Source organism: Indicator indicator, chromosome 21 (genome assembly GCF_027791375.1).
Source record: "Indicator indicator isolate 239-I01 chromosome 21, UM_Iind_1.1, whole genome shotgun sequence".
Classification (NCBI taxonomy): domain Eukaryota; kingdom Metazoa; phylum Chordata; class Aves; order Piciformes; family Indicatoridae; genus Indicator; species Indicator indicator.
In genome coordinates, this window is record NC_072030.1 from 9,455,199 (window position 1) to 9,468,236 (window position 13,038).

The 13,038-nt window shown below is 42.8% G+C and overlaps 1 protein-coding gene across 1 annotated transcript; it reads right to left on the bottom strand.

Moving 5' to 3' along the window:
- Positions 1 to 10,274: 10,274 nt before the first annotated feature.
- Positions 10,275 to 12,282, bottom strand: ADM (adrenomedullin). Its single transcript, XM_054390589.1, has 4 exons — positions 12,203 to 12,282; positions 11,532 to 11,642; positions 11,102 to 11,242; positions 10,275 to 10,584 (listed from the first exon to the last, which is right to left on the bottom strand). Exons 2-4 carry the CDS (start codon positions 11,627 to 11,629, stop codon positions 10,275 to 10,277), a joined length of 549 nt encoding a protein of 182 aa, XP_054246564.1. The 5' UTR covers positions 11,630 to 11,642; positions 12,203 to 12,282.
- Positions 12,283 to 13,038: the final 756 nt, after the last annotated feature.

Sequence of the window (13,038 nt, forward strand, 5' to 3'; positions counted from 1 at the left end):
GGTTCCAAATAACTACAAGAACTACAAAGTCTTGGTTAACTTGGATTTACCAGCATGAGTGTTAGCTTTTTCATTGTTCTGTAATACAAGACAAAGAAAATATACTTGATAGGTTCATGCAAGATGTTTTGACAGTTGAGTAGACCTTGCATTCCTACTTTCTCTTCAGTCTTGTATGGTGTTGCTGTATTCCATACCATTTAGTAGTTGCATAATTCTTCCCTTTCAAGCATGCAAATAATGAGGTCAGCTTGAGTCATGTCAAATAACTAGAGCAAATACCACATACGAAACCATTTAAGATAACAAGTCCTGTGATTACATATATTACCTCTAGCCTGGATTTTCTGGATCATACTGGAACTGTGTTAGAACACTCAAAAGCAACCCCCTCTCTGTTTTGCTTATGATAAGCAATCGATGAACAGTTTATTGCAAAGTATTTAATACAGACAAGCTAGAATTGAAAGTTACCTTCCTCTAAATCATTATGCTGCTTCTTTAAACTGGCCTCTTCAAGGAAAAACTTGTGTTTTCCTGCTGAAAAATATGACAAGGATGAAGGTTTAATTTTGTTTTAGTGGGGTTTATAACATTCAACTATGTTACATTTTAAAGCTGTCTAATTATCATCTCTAACATCTGGGATGCAGTATCTATCAGACTGTGTTTTATCCAAACTGGGCAGAGATACAAGAAACTGTTATTTGTATTTATTAACTGGAAGATACAGAGAAAGGTCAACACTTTCCCTATTCATCCTTCAGCAGCAGAAAGGCTGGTGAGAAAGCAGGGTAAAAGTAAAACTCCTTAATCAACAAAAACTTGTGACTTCAAAAATACGCAAGAGACATGAAAGAAAAGCTTCTTACCTATCTATGCATTTCTTTCTTTCATTGAACATTGTTCAGTTTAATTATATTCACAGAGCACATCACAGACCTCTGTTGTTCTTAACTGAAGTTGAAAGACGTGTTTTCTCTTGTTACAGTGGTTAAAAGAAGAAAAGCATTGAAACAGTGTTTCTAACAAGCACCAATTAAGAGAAAGCAGAATGTGGTTAAAATAGTTCCCATAGATGTATTTTATTGCACTCTGCAGCACCCTTGAAGTAAAATGGTCAATTGCTTCTCCAACCCTCCCAAATATTTGTGATAGTTACAATTACTAGCCTTTCAATGTAAGTTGTTCTGCCTCATGTCTAGAGATTTTGTGAGTCTTTCTGTTGTTATCTACACTGCAAGGCCTCCAAGAGAACAGTTAACTGTCTTCTAAACCTACAGTCCTAGACAGATTCAAGCTGCTGCTGGACAGTGTATGGATGCATAGGTTGAACAACCTATGTTGGTATCTCTTCCTGTGTAGCTGTGTATTTCTATACCTATATGTTCTCATCAGCCAGTTTTCCAGTCATCAGCACTGGCACGGTTCTCATTCCCAATATAGCACAATTGAGTGGCTTTTCCTGCATGGAGGGATTCTCAACACAGAAGCTTTATTCATAATGACGTAAAAAATGTCTGACTGGATTAGAGCAGTAGTCTGTCTAGGCCAGTGTGCTGCCTGCACTGTCTCCTGCAGTGAAGGGAGATACTGTTTAGGGACAGCATGTGAACCTGGCCACTTCCTGTGGTCTATCCTCCTCACACTCTGCCAGCATCATTGGATTTTAAAGAGTGCATCTCCACATATTCCCTATAGTATCTTTTTTGATACTGTTATCTGAGATATCAGAGGGGTTGTTTCATTGTTTCATTTTGTTTTGTTGTTGTTGTTTTTTTTTCTTTTTTTTTGAGTTGCTGATGCCATCTGCTTCCACAGACCCTCAGGGCAAGAAATTCCAGGAATTCACTAACTGCTATATCAAGAAAAGTGCTTTCTTTTATCAGTTTTAAACCACTTCCCTGCTAGTTTCAGTGAGTGCCTTCCAACCCCAGTTGTAATATTGCAGGATTTGATGAATGACGTTTCTGCAATTTACCTGATCCACAACCTCAATGGTTTTCTAAACCTAAACCACTCCTTAGCCTTCCCATCTCCAAATGGAAGAGTTTCAGCCTCTTTAGTTTCTCCTCAGAAAGCAGCCACCCCATCCCCTTGACCCTTTTCATTGCTTTTCCCATTATCCTCTGTAGACCCACTGTCCTTCCTGTGACGGAGGGACCGCGACTGTATGCTGACCTCGGGGTGGAGGTGCACCAAGGTTTTATATAGTTCCAGACTGACCCCTCCGTCACATGCTCAGTAACCTTCCTGATGATGCCAAACATAACTGACTTCTGGCTGCTGCTGAACAACTGAGACAGAGGGTCACTTCTTCCCCTCAACATCTCTGATCTAGCCTACAGCACCAGTTCTCTCTCTAAAAGCACTGGGCTTTTCCACTCCCTTTCTCCATCACAGATTTTTTTTTTTCCTCCAGTGACACATACTTTGAATACATGAATGTTGCCAGTGTTAAAATCCAAACTTATTCAGTGACCTGTGGCTTTAGACTGATGTGTTTTTAATCAGAGAGCAGAACGGAATCCTAAATGGAAACCAAAACTGGATCTGGAACAGAATGTCAAATATCATTTGGAAGCCTTTTTCAAACATACATATAGATAAAAGTTACTATTTTGAAATACTAATTTGACTCAGTTCTGGCATCCCCTAGCAGATGCTTGTGCAGTGTAAGGACTGTTTAGCCTAGTCGTTGCACAAGCCTTTGTTTCAGAACTGTAGCAAGGGTACCCTGCCTGCTCTCTGCTGCTCTTTAGAGTCTCACTGGGCTCGTTCACACAGGGGCCTGCCTCCAGCGATCTCCAGCAAACAGCCTTTAATGGAAGAGGGCTGGCAATAACCCTGATTCCTGTTCTTCTACATCTGTCAATTGCGTGGTTATTGCTAATGACATGCCTGTGTGACAGCACAGGTGACAGCAGGCCTAATTTTCTCAAGCCTTTTCCCATCAGTCCTACAGTAAGCTTCACTGGGTAGCTGTTTACGTTTATGCATTTCTCTGCTTCCATCATCTAATTTTGTGTGAGTGCATTCATCTGTTGGGTAGTGGTGGTTCAGCTTGTTCATTAGTCCTGCCTCCCATGCCTCTGCCTGAACTGACAGTAGTGAACTGCAGTGCTTTACCTTACTTGCAGCCTTACAAATTTAGGCAGCACCTAACTGCTACTGAAGTGGTGTATTGTTTATGCTTATTTAGACAGATGAGAGAAACAGGTCAGTCTGATTCATCACACTGTTCTGACTCCTGCCTTTTAAAAAGCTCTCTGTCTAGAAATGAAGAGCATGTGTACATCTTTCCAGTCATGAGTTCTCCTGAACTTTTTAATTTCACCTTCTTTACTCATCAGTAATTCCTGCAAAACCACAGAAGCCAGTGTTTGCTTTTGATGTCTTTGCGTCATACTTTGAAAACATTACTTTCTCAAAAAATGCTGCTATGTTCACTGTTCTCTTGGTAGCTCACAGGATAGAACTATCCAGGCATCCACTGGGCAAAGCTTGCTCAGAACAACAGAAAGAACAGAATAGTTTGCTTTTTCTATCTCCTTAGAAAACAAAAAGGTATTGTGCTGTTCCTGCTTTTTCTGAGTAAAGCCCAGGAGAAATGAAAAATTTGAGTCTCTGCCTTACTCAGCATATTGAGTAACCAGCCCCATGCCAGATAAAAAATTCTTTTAAACTCGGGCCTCCTGCTGGCAGCAGCACTGTGCCACTTTGACATCCAGCAATAATTTTAAATTAGAGTGATTTATTTTTCTTCAGAGGGCAGCAGATGGCAGCAAAGTTGTACAGATGTGCCAGACTAGTAGAAGAAGAAAAATATCTCAGTACACACGCTCTAGCAACATTCCATGGAAAAAATGTATCATTTGTTTCTGTCTGTCTTGCAGTGTAGTTAAGACAATAATTCAGGTTTAAAGGCCCTTGTGCACTTGTAACATGAGGGTTTTTTTCCCCTCACTACCAGGAGTTAATGAAATCAGATTGGGTGAGATGTTGGGAATTATCACTCAGTAAATCATCTTTGTCTCTGCAGGAATCACTTTGTGCAAATCTTTTTATATCCTTCATTAAACAGATACCGATTGCCTTGTGCAAATATAATAACAAAGTGCTAGATTGTCTGTGTGTGTACCTTGACTGATACAGGAGCTTTGACTGCCAGTCCCCTCTGTGAACTTATGTACACCACTCACTCTCTCACTTGAGTTAGTTGGCTGGGTACGTTCTTTACAAAAGCTTCAAAATAGGTGATGAGATTTTTTTTAAAAGCAGAGAGAAGAGAAAGAGGAGAAAGGAAACTGTACTATATAGAGTCATAGTGTTTAAAACACTTAAATACCCTACTGCATTAAATGAAAAATGAAGTCTGGGTTTTGGACAAGACCACTGGAAATTTCAGGGATTTGATTCCTACTTGTTAATACATTTAGCGCTGCACTTGACACATACACGCTTGTTGAAGCTGTCTTTGCCAGCAGCACCACATCCTCTTTAGAGGAGTAGCAATGATCATACACTACTGAACTAATTTCAGATTGAACTGGGAGTCTGAATTTGAATTACCTCTTTTTGATAGAGTTCCTGTCCTTTACTTCTACCCTTTAATAGTTTCTTCAGTCTTCAAAACCAGAACACATGAGTAAATGAAATATAAAGCAAAACATACAATACAATCTTTCAATATAAAAATAGACATTTTTTGGAAAGAAAACTGGGGCTTAGTTTTTTTTTTTTCCTGATGCCGTCAATAGAAGTTTATTTTCAATTAGATGGGATCAGTCTCGGGCCTGGGATTTGGGGTTGAGATTCCTACCTGGCTCACCAGTTCATGACCACCAGAATGTCTGATGTCTGTAGGCAGTAAGGAGACAAATGATATATGCCAGTTGAACATTTTCTCTGCTGTTTATCAATAAAGGTCCAGAACATGAGTTTGTTCCTTGTGCAGAATGAGATGCTGAGCTGCACAACCCCAGGAAAAAAACATTTACTTAGAGAAAGTGACTTTTCCTTGTCTCTAAAGGGAACAAATTCTCTTTACAAGGTGCAGCTGTCTTCTTCCAATGTGCAGAATCAGATCTGCTGCTGGGTCTTCATACACAGTAAGGGAAGTGTCATGGCCTCTGAGATTTTAATGCTTTCTAGCAGAGAGTCACAACAGAGTCAGGTCATAAAAGGGGAAATGAGGAACCCACACACCCTTTCATCCTCTCCTGTAACACTAGTGGGATGAATTACATGGTGGCCTTTTAGTCTTCAATGTTTGGGTTTCATGATGACTCCTGTGACAGTAAGCATCTATTAAAAGGATAATAATCATGCTTGTTTGATGAACTGCTTGGTTCACTCCTGAACTAACAAAAAAGATCTGTTATGTTTGTTCTGTTTCTGCCAATACTACTGGACATGAGAGATTAAGACCTGACCATTTGTTTGTTTATTTTTACACCATGTTAGCAGAGTAAGAAGAAAATATGAACTATTTCATAATTGCTGGGAAAGTTTCATGTAATGTGCAAACTGACAGATTTGGGGAGTGATAGTTGACTGAAACTATTGGAAGTATATTTATTTTGCAAACCTATTCTGAGAGTCAACATTTATTACAAAATATTTGCCTTCAGCTGGGTTGGACAGATCATTCCTGACTTTGGAAAAACCCAGGCTTTTGTAAGTGGGATGAGAGACTCTAGGAGGTCTAGTTAAATGTTTGGTAAAAATTATCACAGAATCAAACAAAGTCAAAAGATTTCTTTTGGCCTCTTCTTTTCTTATGCTGGGAATTTTGCAAGCAAAACACTCCAGTCTTATCAAATCATTAACATTGATTTGAGTCTTAATGGAACCATTTGTTTTTCATTTGGAGACATTATAGTTATCAAGCATTTTGACTAGTGTATATAGTATGTAGTAAAAAGCCTTTTACATAGCAAAATTTTTTACCTCATGAACAAATTAAGCTGCTGCTGCTTCTTGTGAAGGAATTATGGCCCTAATCCAAAGAATTGTTTAACAGTTAAAGCAATTTCAAAGCAGACACAAATTATTTGGTGAAGAAAAAAAAAGTTCTTTAAGAATTGTTTGGATAATAAATGCAAATCCTTGTGAACACAATAAACAAAGATTAGTTAGGTACAATTTGGTTTAGTTATTGCTTGTACTCAGTTATGCTGGAATTTTTTCTCCTGTTGCCTGTGTGCTTCACACTACTTAACATGATGTGAGATAATATAAAATGGTGTATTGACGGCACAAGGAAACTATTTGGATAGCTGTCTGGAGTTACCATTATTGGCTTTAATTATGACTTGCTGTCCTTTGGGTACTAAATGAGCCAGAAAAGGTTTCATACGTGCCAAAGTATTCATTAGTATTCCCCTTTCTGTCATTCTGCTTGCAGAAAAAGTTTACATCTGGCACCTGACTGCAATTCTTATTAGCATAGGCCAAGATGCTTTGCAGATTTTGATAATCATCTGCAAGTACACCAGTGTCTCTACTTTTTGGATACAGTAGAAGTTGTTCCTAGCTAACAGTGGTGAAATTCTGACCACTTTCTGATGTAATTGGAGAACAAGCATTTCTTGCAGCTCTTATGGCTGCTTAAAGTATGTTTTCTGGTACCAGCTGGACAAAGAAAAATAATTACTTGTTTTTCTCTTCCAGATTAGGGAACTAGTTCTGTATTAGAATTTTATGGGAAAGTGCTTGTTTTAGGCCCCTTGCAAGCATTCTGTATAGCACTAATAATGGAGCCACAAAAATCTTTCTGAGATAAAAATAGTCTTTGGAATCTATTTTGTAATAAAAATGTCTATAGTGAAGTACTTTTTCTTTACCATAGAATGTCTCTAGGGTAGGTACAAACAAAATAATAACTCATAAAGAATATTCTCTGAACTCTCTCACACTTCACTGTGGAGGTTCTGCTGAGAATGGTGACCACTCCTTTGGCATCTGCCTTTGGACAGACTGGTGGACAAGGATGAATTCCCACTCCAATATGTATTTAGCATTGCAAAGCTGAATTTTCATTTAGAACCTTGTTTGAACTGAACTTATTGTTGTATTTTAAGCAGCCTTTGAAATGCTGGCCTGTAGGACACCAGACTGTTATTAGATATGAATACTTTAACTGAGGTGTTAAGCAAATAGATGTTCTTGATTTGGAGGCATTTGATGACATCTTCCATTTCTTATCTGTCACATTAAAGCATTAGTTGGCTTTGGCCTAAGCACAGAGTTCTTCCTGAATATCTAGGGCTTTAAGAAAATACTTGCTTTTGTGGGTTGATACTGTTGATGGTCTTGTTCTCCCTGAAACCTCAGGGGTTTCAAAAACTTCACACTTCTCAGAGAGTTTAATCCAGCTCATGGATGAATTTCAGATACTGTTTAAAGGTTCATGCCCAGCATTTTGCTTTGTGGAATGTTGGTAGTGAAAAGATGCTTAGCCAAAGTTCTTCCAGTAATGTCCCCTGCTTGATCAGGAGGAAGAGCTTTGATCTGAACAGCTCTCACCAGGATAAAAAGGGAGAACTCTGACTTGATATATTTTAGCCTTTAGAGACCAGTTCCCCAAAACTTGTAACTGAGTTTAGGATATGTGCTTAACTATGCAATGGGAAAGAGTCCCTGCCTGCTCTGTCATTCTCCTCCAGTCTATCTAGCCTCTAACCAGGTTAGCTAAAATACACAGTCAGAGTATTTCCAGGGTTTATTTTTAAGCTCCATACATTCAAAGAATATGCTGTTTTCTACACATGGGACTACTCACTGCCTGGCATGTTTAATTTGACAGTGTTGGTCTTTACACTTTAAAAGACAGGATTTCAAGGATTTTTAAGAGTGGAGAGAAATTAAAAAAGCCCTCTTGCTGTTGATTCAGAGTTTTGCTTCTCCCTACAATCACGGCAGGTGGTGCTCTTGATCCTTTCAAACAGAATTTACTTCATTATGCCATCCAGCAATAGCTTGCTGCTTTTAGTCCTGTCTGGTTAGTCCAAGGATCTTTCAGCTTTGAGTGAAGTGTTTTGTGTCAGTGAAAGGGCAGAGGAGTGGAGAAAGGGTATTTTAAGTGAGGACTGGGTTTTGGCAGTAAATGAAGAAAAGAGCAATACAAACAAAAGTAGCTAGTTGGCAAGTGTATACTTAACCACACTATAGTTCAATCCAGCCGAGCATCTCAAGTTTAGATGACAAAAGGTGCTGGCTGTGTAACCCAAAAATAAAACATTGTAGCTGTTAAATTGTATGGTTCCATTGAAGTAATTTCAATTGTGCTACTTAAAGTAGAATCACACTTTTGCTTACATATTATACTCTCTCACTGCAAGCACCCCAAAACTTATAAGCAGCAATTATTCTAATTCAAAGATCTTTCATGATTTGAGAATAGCCACTTGCTTGTTCCTCAGCTGGCAGTTATAATCTATTTATTCTAGCTGCATTTAGTGCTGCTGTTCCCTAGTCCTCTCTGGTATATGTTCAATGGTACTGTAAAATAGGGGGAATTGTATATTTTACCCAAAATGTTATTCAAATAGCGCTTCCTGAGTTTTTAGGTTTTCTCGGAGCGCAAAGAGCAGACACCAATAGATGGTGCTCTTGGTGCATTAATAACGTTCAGTTTCTCATTTGTTTTCTGGTCTTTGGTTGTGGGGTTTGTTTTTTTGTTGTGTTTTTTAGTTTGTTTTTTTTTTTTTTAAAGAGAATAAAAAAAGAACAAAACAACAAAATCCCTACTGCTAAGCTTTTATCCAAGATGTTCTGCCCGTAATGAACCAGTCACTAACTTTAACCTGAACTGTGGCCCAGGAAATCCTTCAACATAAATAACCTTGGAAGCTGCCATGACCATTTTTGGAACCTGCTCCCTCAATAAATCTGTTACTTTGTTGTGCAATGTTAAACTCTGTAGTTGTTTCTCTGATTAATTGGGGCAAAAAAATAAACTTCCATGATCAATCCAAGCTGTGACACATTTCAGGTCTGGCTGGAACATGCCAACAGATCTGCCCTGGTATTTAAAGTGCATGCTTGGTTTTGAGATTACTTGATTTGACTAGATAAGGTGGCTGTTAAAGTCCGTAACTGAAAAGTTTTAGTCTGTCACAGAACTATCATGCAGTAGTAAAGGCAGTAAGAGAGAGCTCATCCTGACCATCTGCCCCCACTAATGACAACATAACAGAACTGTTTTATGTAATAGTGTTTATTTTATTTCACATATTACCCATGGAGAACAGCTGATACATTCTCTACATCTTTCACCACTCTGGAATGCAAGATAAAAAAAAATGTATGGAAAAAGTTTTAACGTTTGACATTCACGATATGAAAAATAGAGGGGATACAATGTTTTTAAATGCCCTTATGCAATATATATATAAAATATGTATAAAAATAAAATATATTTTAAAAAATACAAACAGGACATGACACAGAACAATCTTAAATACAGATACGTATCTCATGATCCACACACACCGCACTTAAAATTAACAAAAACCACGTACAATTGCACTTTTCCTCTCTGTGACGTTCAAGTATATCGCAGTCCCCGCAGGGACTAGTGAATGTCCGATTCCCTGCCGGGTGCAGATAACGCAGAGGGTAGAGCAGATGTGGGCGACCTGTTCTTGCCGAGAGCTGAACGCACACCCTCACACACTTTGGGCAAAGGCCGAGGCCTTGGCCCCTGGGCTGCCGCACAACGGCTGGCACCCGCCGGCAACACCCCCCTCCCCACCGCGACCGCGGGACTCCCCTGAGCAACCCTTCCTCGGGGCAGACGAGGCCGGGGCAGCTCCGAGCTCAGCCCAGCCAGCAAGAAAGGTCCGGCTGCGCCGGGTGCAGCGGCAGGGCAAGGGGGCGACGTGGCGGCCGGCGCGGCAGCGCCGCCGCTGGCGCCTTCCAGTCCCAAAGCGGCGGCGGGAGCGAGAGCCGGCGGAGCCTCGCCCGGGAAGGTAAAGAATCAGTGACCGTTCCGCCGCTACGGCGGCTGAGGGCGAGCAGCCCCTGAGCTACCCCAGCGGGACGCGGCCTTCACAGCTTCCCCTCGCCGCCTCCGCGCCGGGCGCGGGCGGGAGCCGCGGCACCAGCAGCGCGTCCCCCCACTCCGCCACCTCGGGAGCGCGCTGGGGTCCCGCCCGGACAGCCGCGCTTCACGAATCCTAGCGGCGGTTCCAAGCGGCGGTGGACTTCCGAAACCTCCGTGCCTCAGTTCATCCATCCGAGACGGCCTCGGCCGTGTAGCGCAGCTTTCAGACTCCGAGGACGGGGACGAGGGGCTGCGCCCGCCGTCTCCGGGGACGCCGCCCTGCCCGGGGAGCTCGCAGCGGACTGCGGCGGTCGGACAAGGAGCGCCGTCTGCGGCCGTAGCCCTGGGGGCTGATCTTGCTGGGGGGGGCAGTGTCGTCCTTATCCTTGTCGGTCAGCTGGTAGATCTGGTGGGCCAGCGTCTGCACCGTGCACGTTCCGAACCGGCAGCCCGTGCGGATGCCTTGGAAGTGGGGGAAGCTGTTGAAGCTCTGACGGTACCGCTTGACGCGGATGTGAGCATCCTCCCGGCTGCTGCGAGGCAGGAAGAGAGAAACCAGGCATAAGAAACGCGCACTGGGGCCCCGGAGGAGGGGACCGAAGGGCCCGGGGAGGGCAGGGAGCCCCCAGGCTGGAGGCGGGCCCGTCCCGACGGTGTAAAACTCCCCCCCTCCCCTTCCCTTCCGCGCCCCCTGCCTCTGCTCTATGCTGAGCGGCAGGAGAGGAGTGATCTGGTCGCAGAGCAGAGCTTGCTGTAGATGCGGGAAGAGGCCCCGCCGTTTTATGGCTGTTACTTTATCTATGGATCCAGAGCTCAAGTTACTATTTATATTTGACTTTCACAGTAAAGGCGCTGCTATCTCCCGCCAGCTCAAGAGCGCGGGGAAGGGGAGGAGGGAGGATGCCATGAGCGCGATGTGCAGCCCGCGCAGGACCTGTCTCAGGGGCACGGGGGGATCTAGAGCGAGAATAAACCTAAATGTCCGGAAGCGAGGGGACCCAGAAACTTTCCACTACATCAAGCAAGAGCCCAGAAGGGGCTGGAATTTACCTAGGATGCGAGACTCGGGGATCCTCCTTCACGTCCTGGGTCCGTATGAACGGCTGCACGGCAGCGGCTACCCCCAGTCCTCGGAGCGCGCCCGAAGGCTTCACGTCCCGCTTGGCTCGGCTCAGTGCCCATTTCGTCCATCTGAAAGGAGCACAAGGGAAGAGGACAGTTTGTTAGGACAAGCCTGCAGGGCGGCAGAAAAACCAAATAGATTCGAGGGGCGACGATCTTTGCCAGCGCCGAGATTTTGTTTTTAATTTATTTATTTTAAATGTTTCCTGAAAGGGCATAAGGCTTTTAAGGAGCTGTGCAGTTCCCGCAGGGAATCCAGTCTTTTAGTCACGGCCAGAGCCTGGCGATGGGACTCGGAGGCTCCGCAGCTGTACGGACTGGGCTGGGCGCTGGCAGAAGGACGCGCTCCCATACTCACTTTCTTTTGAACTCTGTCGTTACATCCACCCTCGCAGCATCCACCCCGAAGAAGGTCACAGAGCTGAGATAGAGCAGGGCTACGTGAACTAGTTTCATTCTGGCTGGGCTCCTGGTGAAGGGAAAAGAGAGGAACTGTAAGCATGGTTGCTAATAAAAGCCAAGTAAAGTCTGTCCTTTATTTCTGGTAATTTCAGGGAGCTCGTTCTCTCAGAGAGCCCCCAGATTACCGGGGACTTTGTGTGCGGTATGAACCAGAAGCTAATATTTGCGTAGCACCTTATCAATGAGTAAATAACAAAGCCTCCAAAGTTTACGTTTGTCGAGTTTTCCTTGCAGAGGCAGCTGCAAACATATTTCCAGAGTACCCCCAGCGGCTTGCACTAGGATTTAGCAAACCCATGAGATCGGAGGGAGCTGGCTATCGGATGCATCTTCTCCAAACTCCAGCAAGTGTTTTGCTGCCGGGAAATTTATCCCCTGATAACTCATCTTCCCACTTCACACGCAGAACCAGCTAGTTCTGGATCTTATGTTGTAAACTGTAGCTGATGCCAAGAGCCATAACTCCAAACTCTTCAAAACTGTCCAGATTTAGTAGAATTTTACTTGACCTCCCCTGCATCTTTTGTTGTTGTTGTTGTAGAGGGAGGAAAAAAATACAGTTCTTACCTGACAATGAGGATAATCCACTGAGACAAATATTCTTGTAGTAGCGATCCGAGCTTGCAGGGTTTCCTGAGGAGGGAGAACTCCTTCTTTGTGTGTCTGAAGTAACCACTGCTGAGCTGCGCTCCACCGCTGCCTTTTATAGAGAAGCGCGGGGGAAGTGGGTGGACCTTGGCGTGGCTGGGCGATTTTTCTTTGACACTTACCCCCACCCCCATATCCCAAGCACTTCTTAATCATTCTAGCGTGGATTGGGGGCAACCCATACTGAGGTCAAAATAAAAGGATTATTGAAAATTATCTTAAACAACCTCCTTGGTATTTTGCTAATTATAACGACAGCTTTTACGTGTGAATTCAGAGTCGTGGCATAATTTGCAAAATCTGATAAGCCACTCAGTCTGTTCTACTGGGGTACAGACTGTTAAACTGCTGATACAGAATTATGTTTACACGGTTTGTGGCATAATTTCTCCTTCTAGACATCTTAACTTCAGGTGGGTGGAAGTAGGGGAGTAGGAACTAGACTCAGTCAATTTCAAAATCTGTGCAAACTCTTCAAATACCAAGGTTCAAAAATAAACCCATATTTGGACAATGTGAATTATAATGAGTAACTGTAATGACTGCCAGCCTTCTTGACATAAGTAAAGAGGTGACAAATCAGACATCATTAATATTTATGACTCAACCTGGGTGCATTTTCATCTAATAAAATGTATTTGCTTTATTTGATCCATTCAAATAAATCACAAATTAAATGGGTTTGGAAGATGAAGGTCAGAGCGCACTTCTGTACCTTTGAGCACAGGAAGAGGCATTGCTTTGGGGCAGACAAG

Coding starts and splice junctions, on each gene's coding strand:
- ADM (XM_054390589.1), bottom strand. CDS start 11,629: ATGAAACTAGTTCACGTAGCCCTGCTCTATCTCAGCTCTGTGACCTTC. Junction 11,243..11,531: donor ACGACAGAGTTCAAAAGAAA/GTGAGTATGGGA, acceptor TGCTCCTTTCAG/ATGGACGAAATGGGCACTGA. Junction 10,585..11,101: donor CCCCGAGTCTCGCATCCTAG/GTAAATTCCAGC, acceptor CCTGCCTCGCAG/CAGCCGGGAGGATGCTCACA.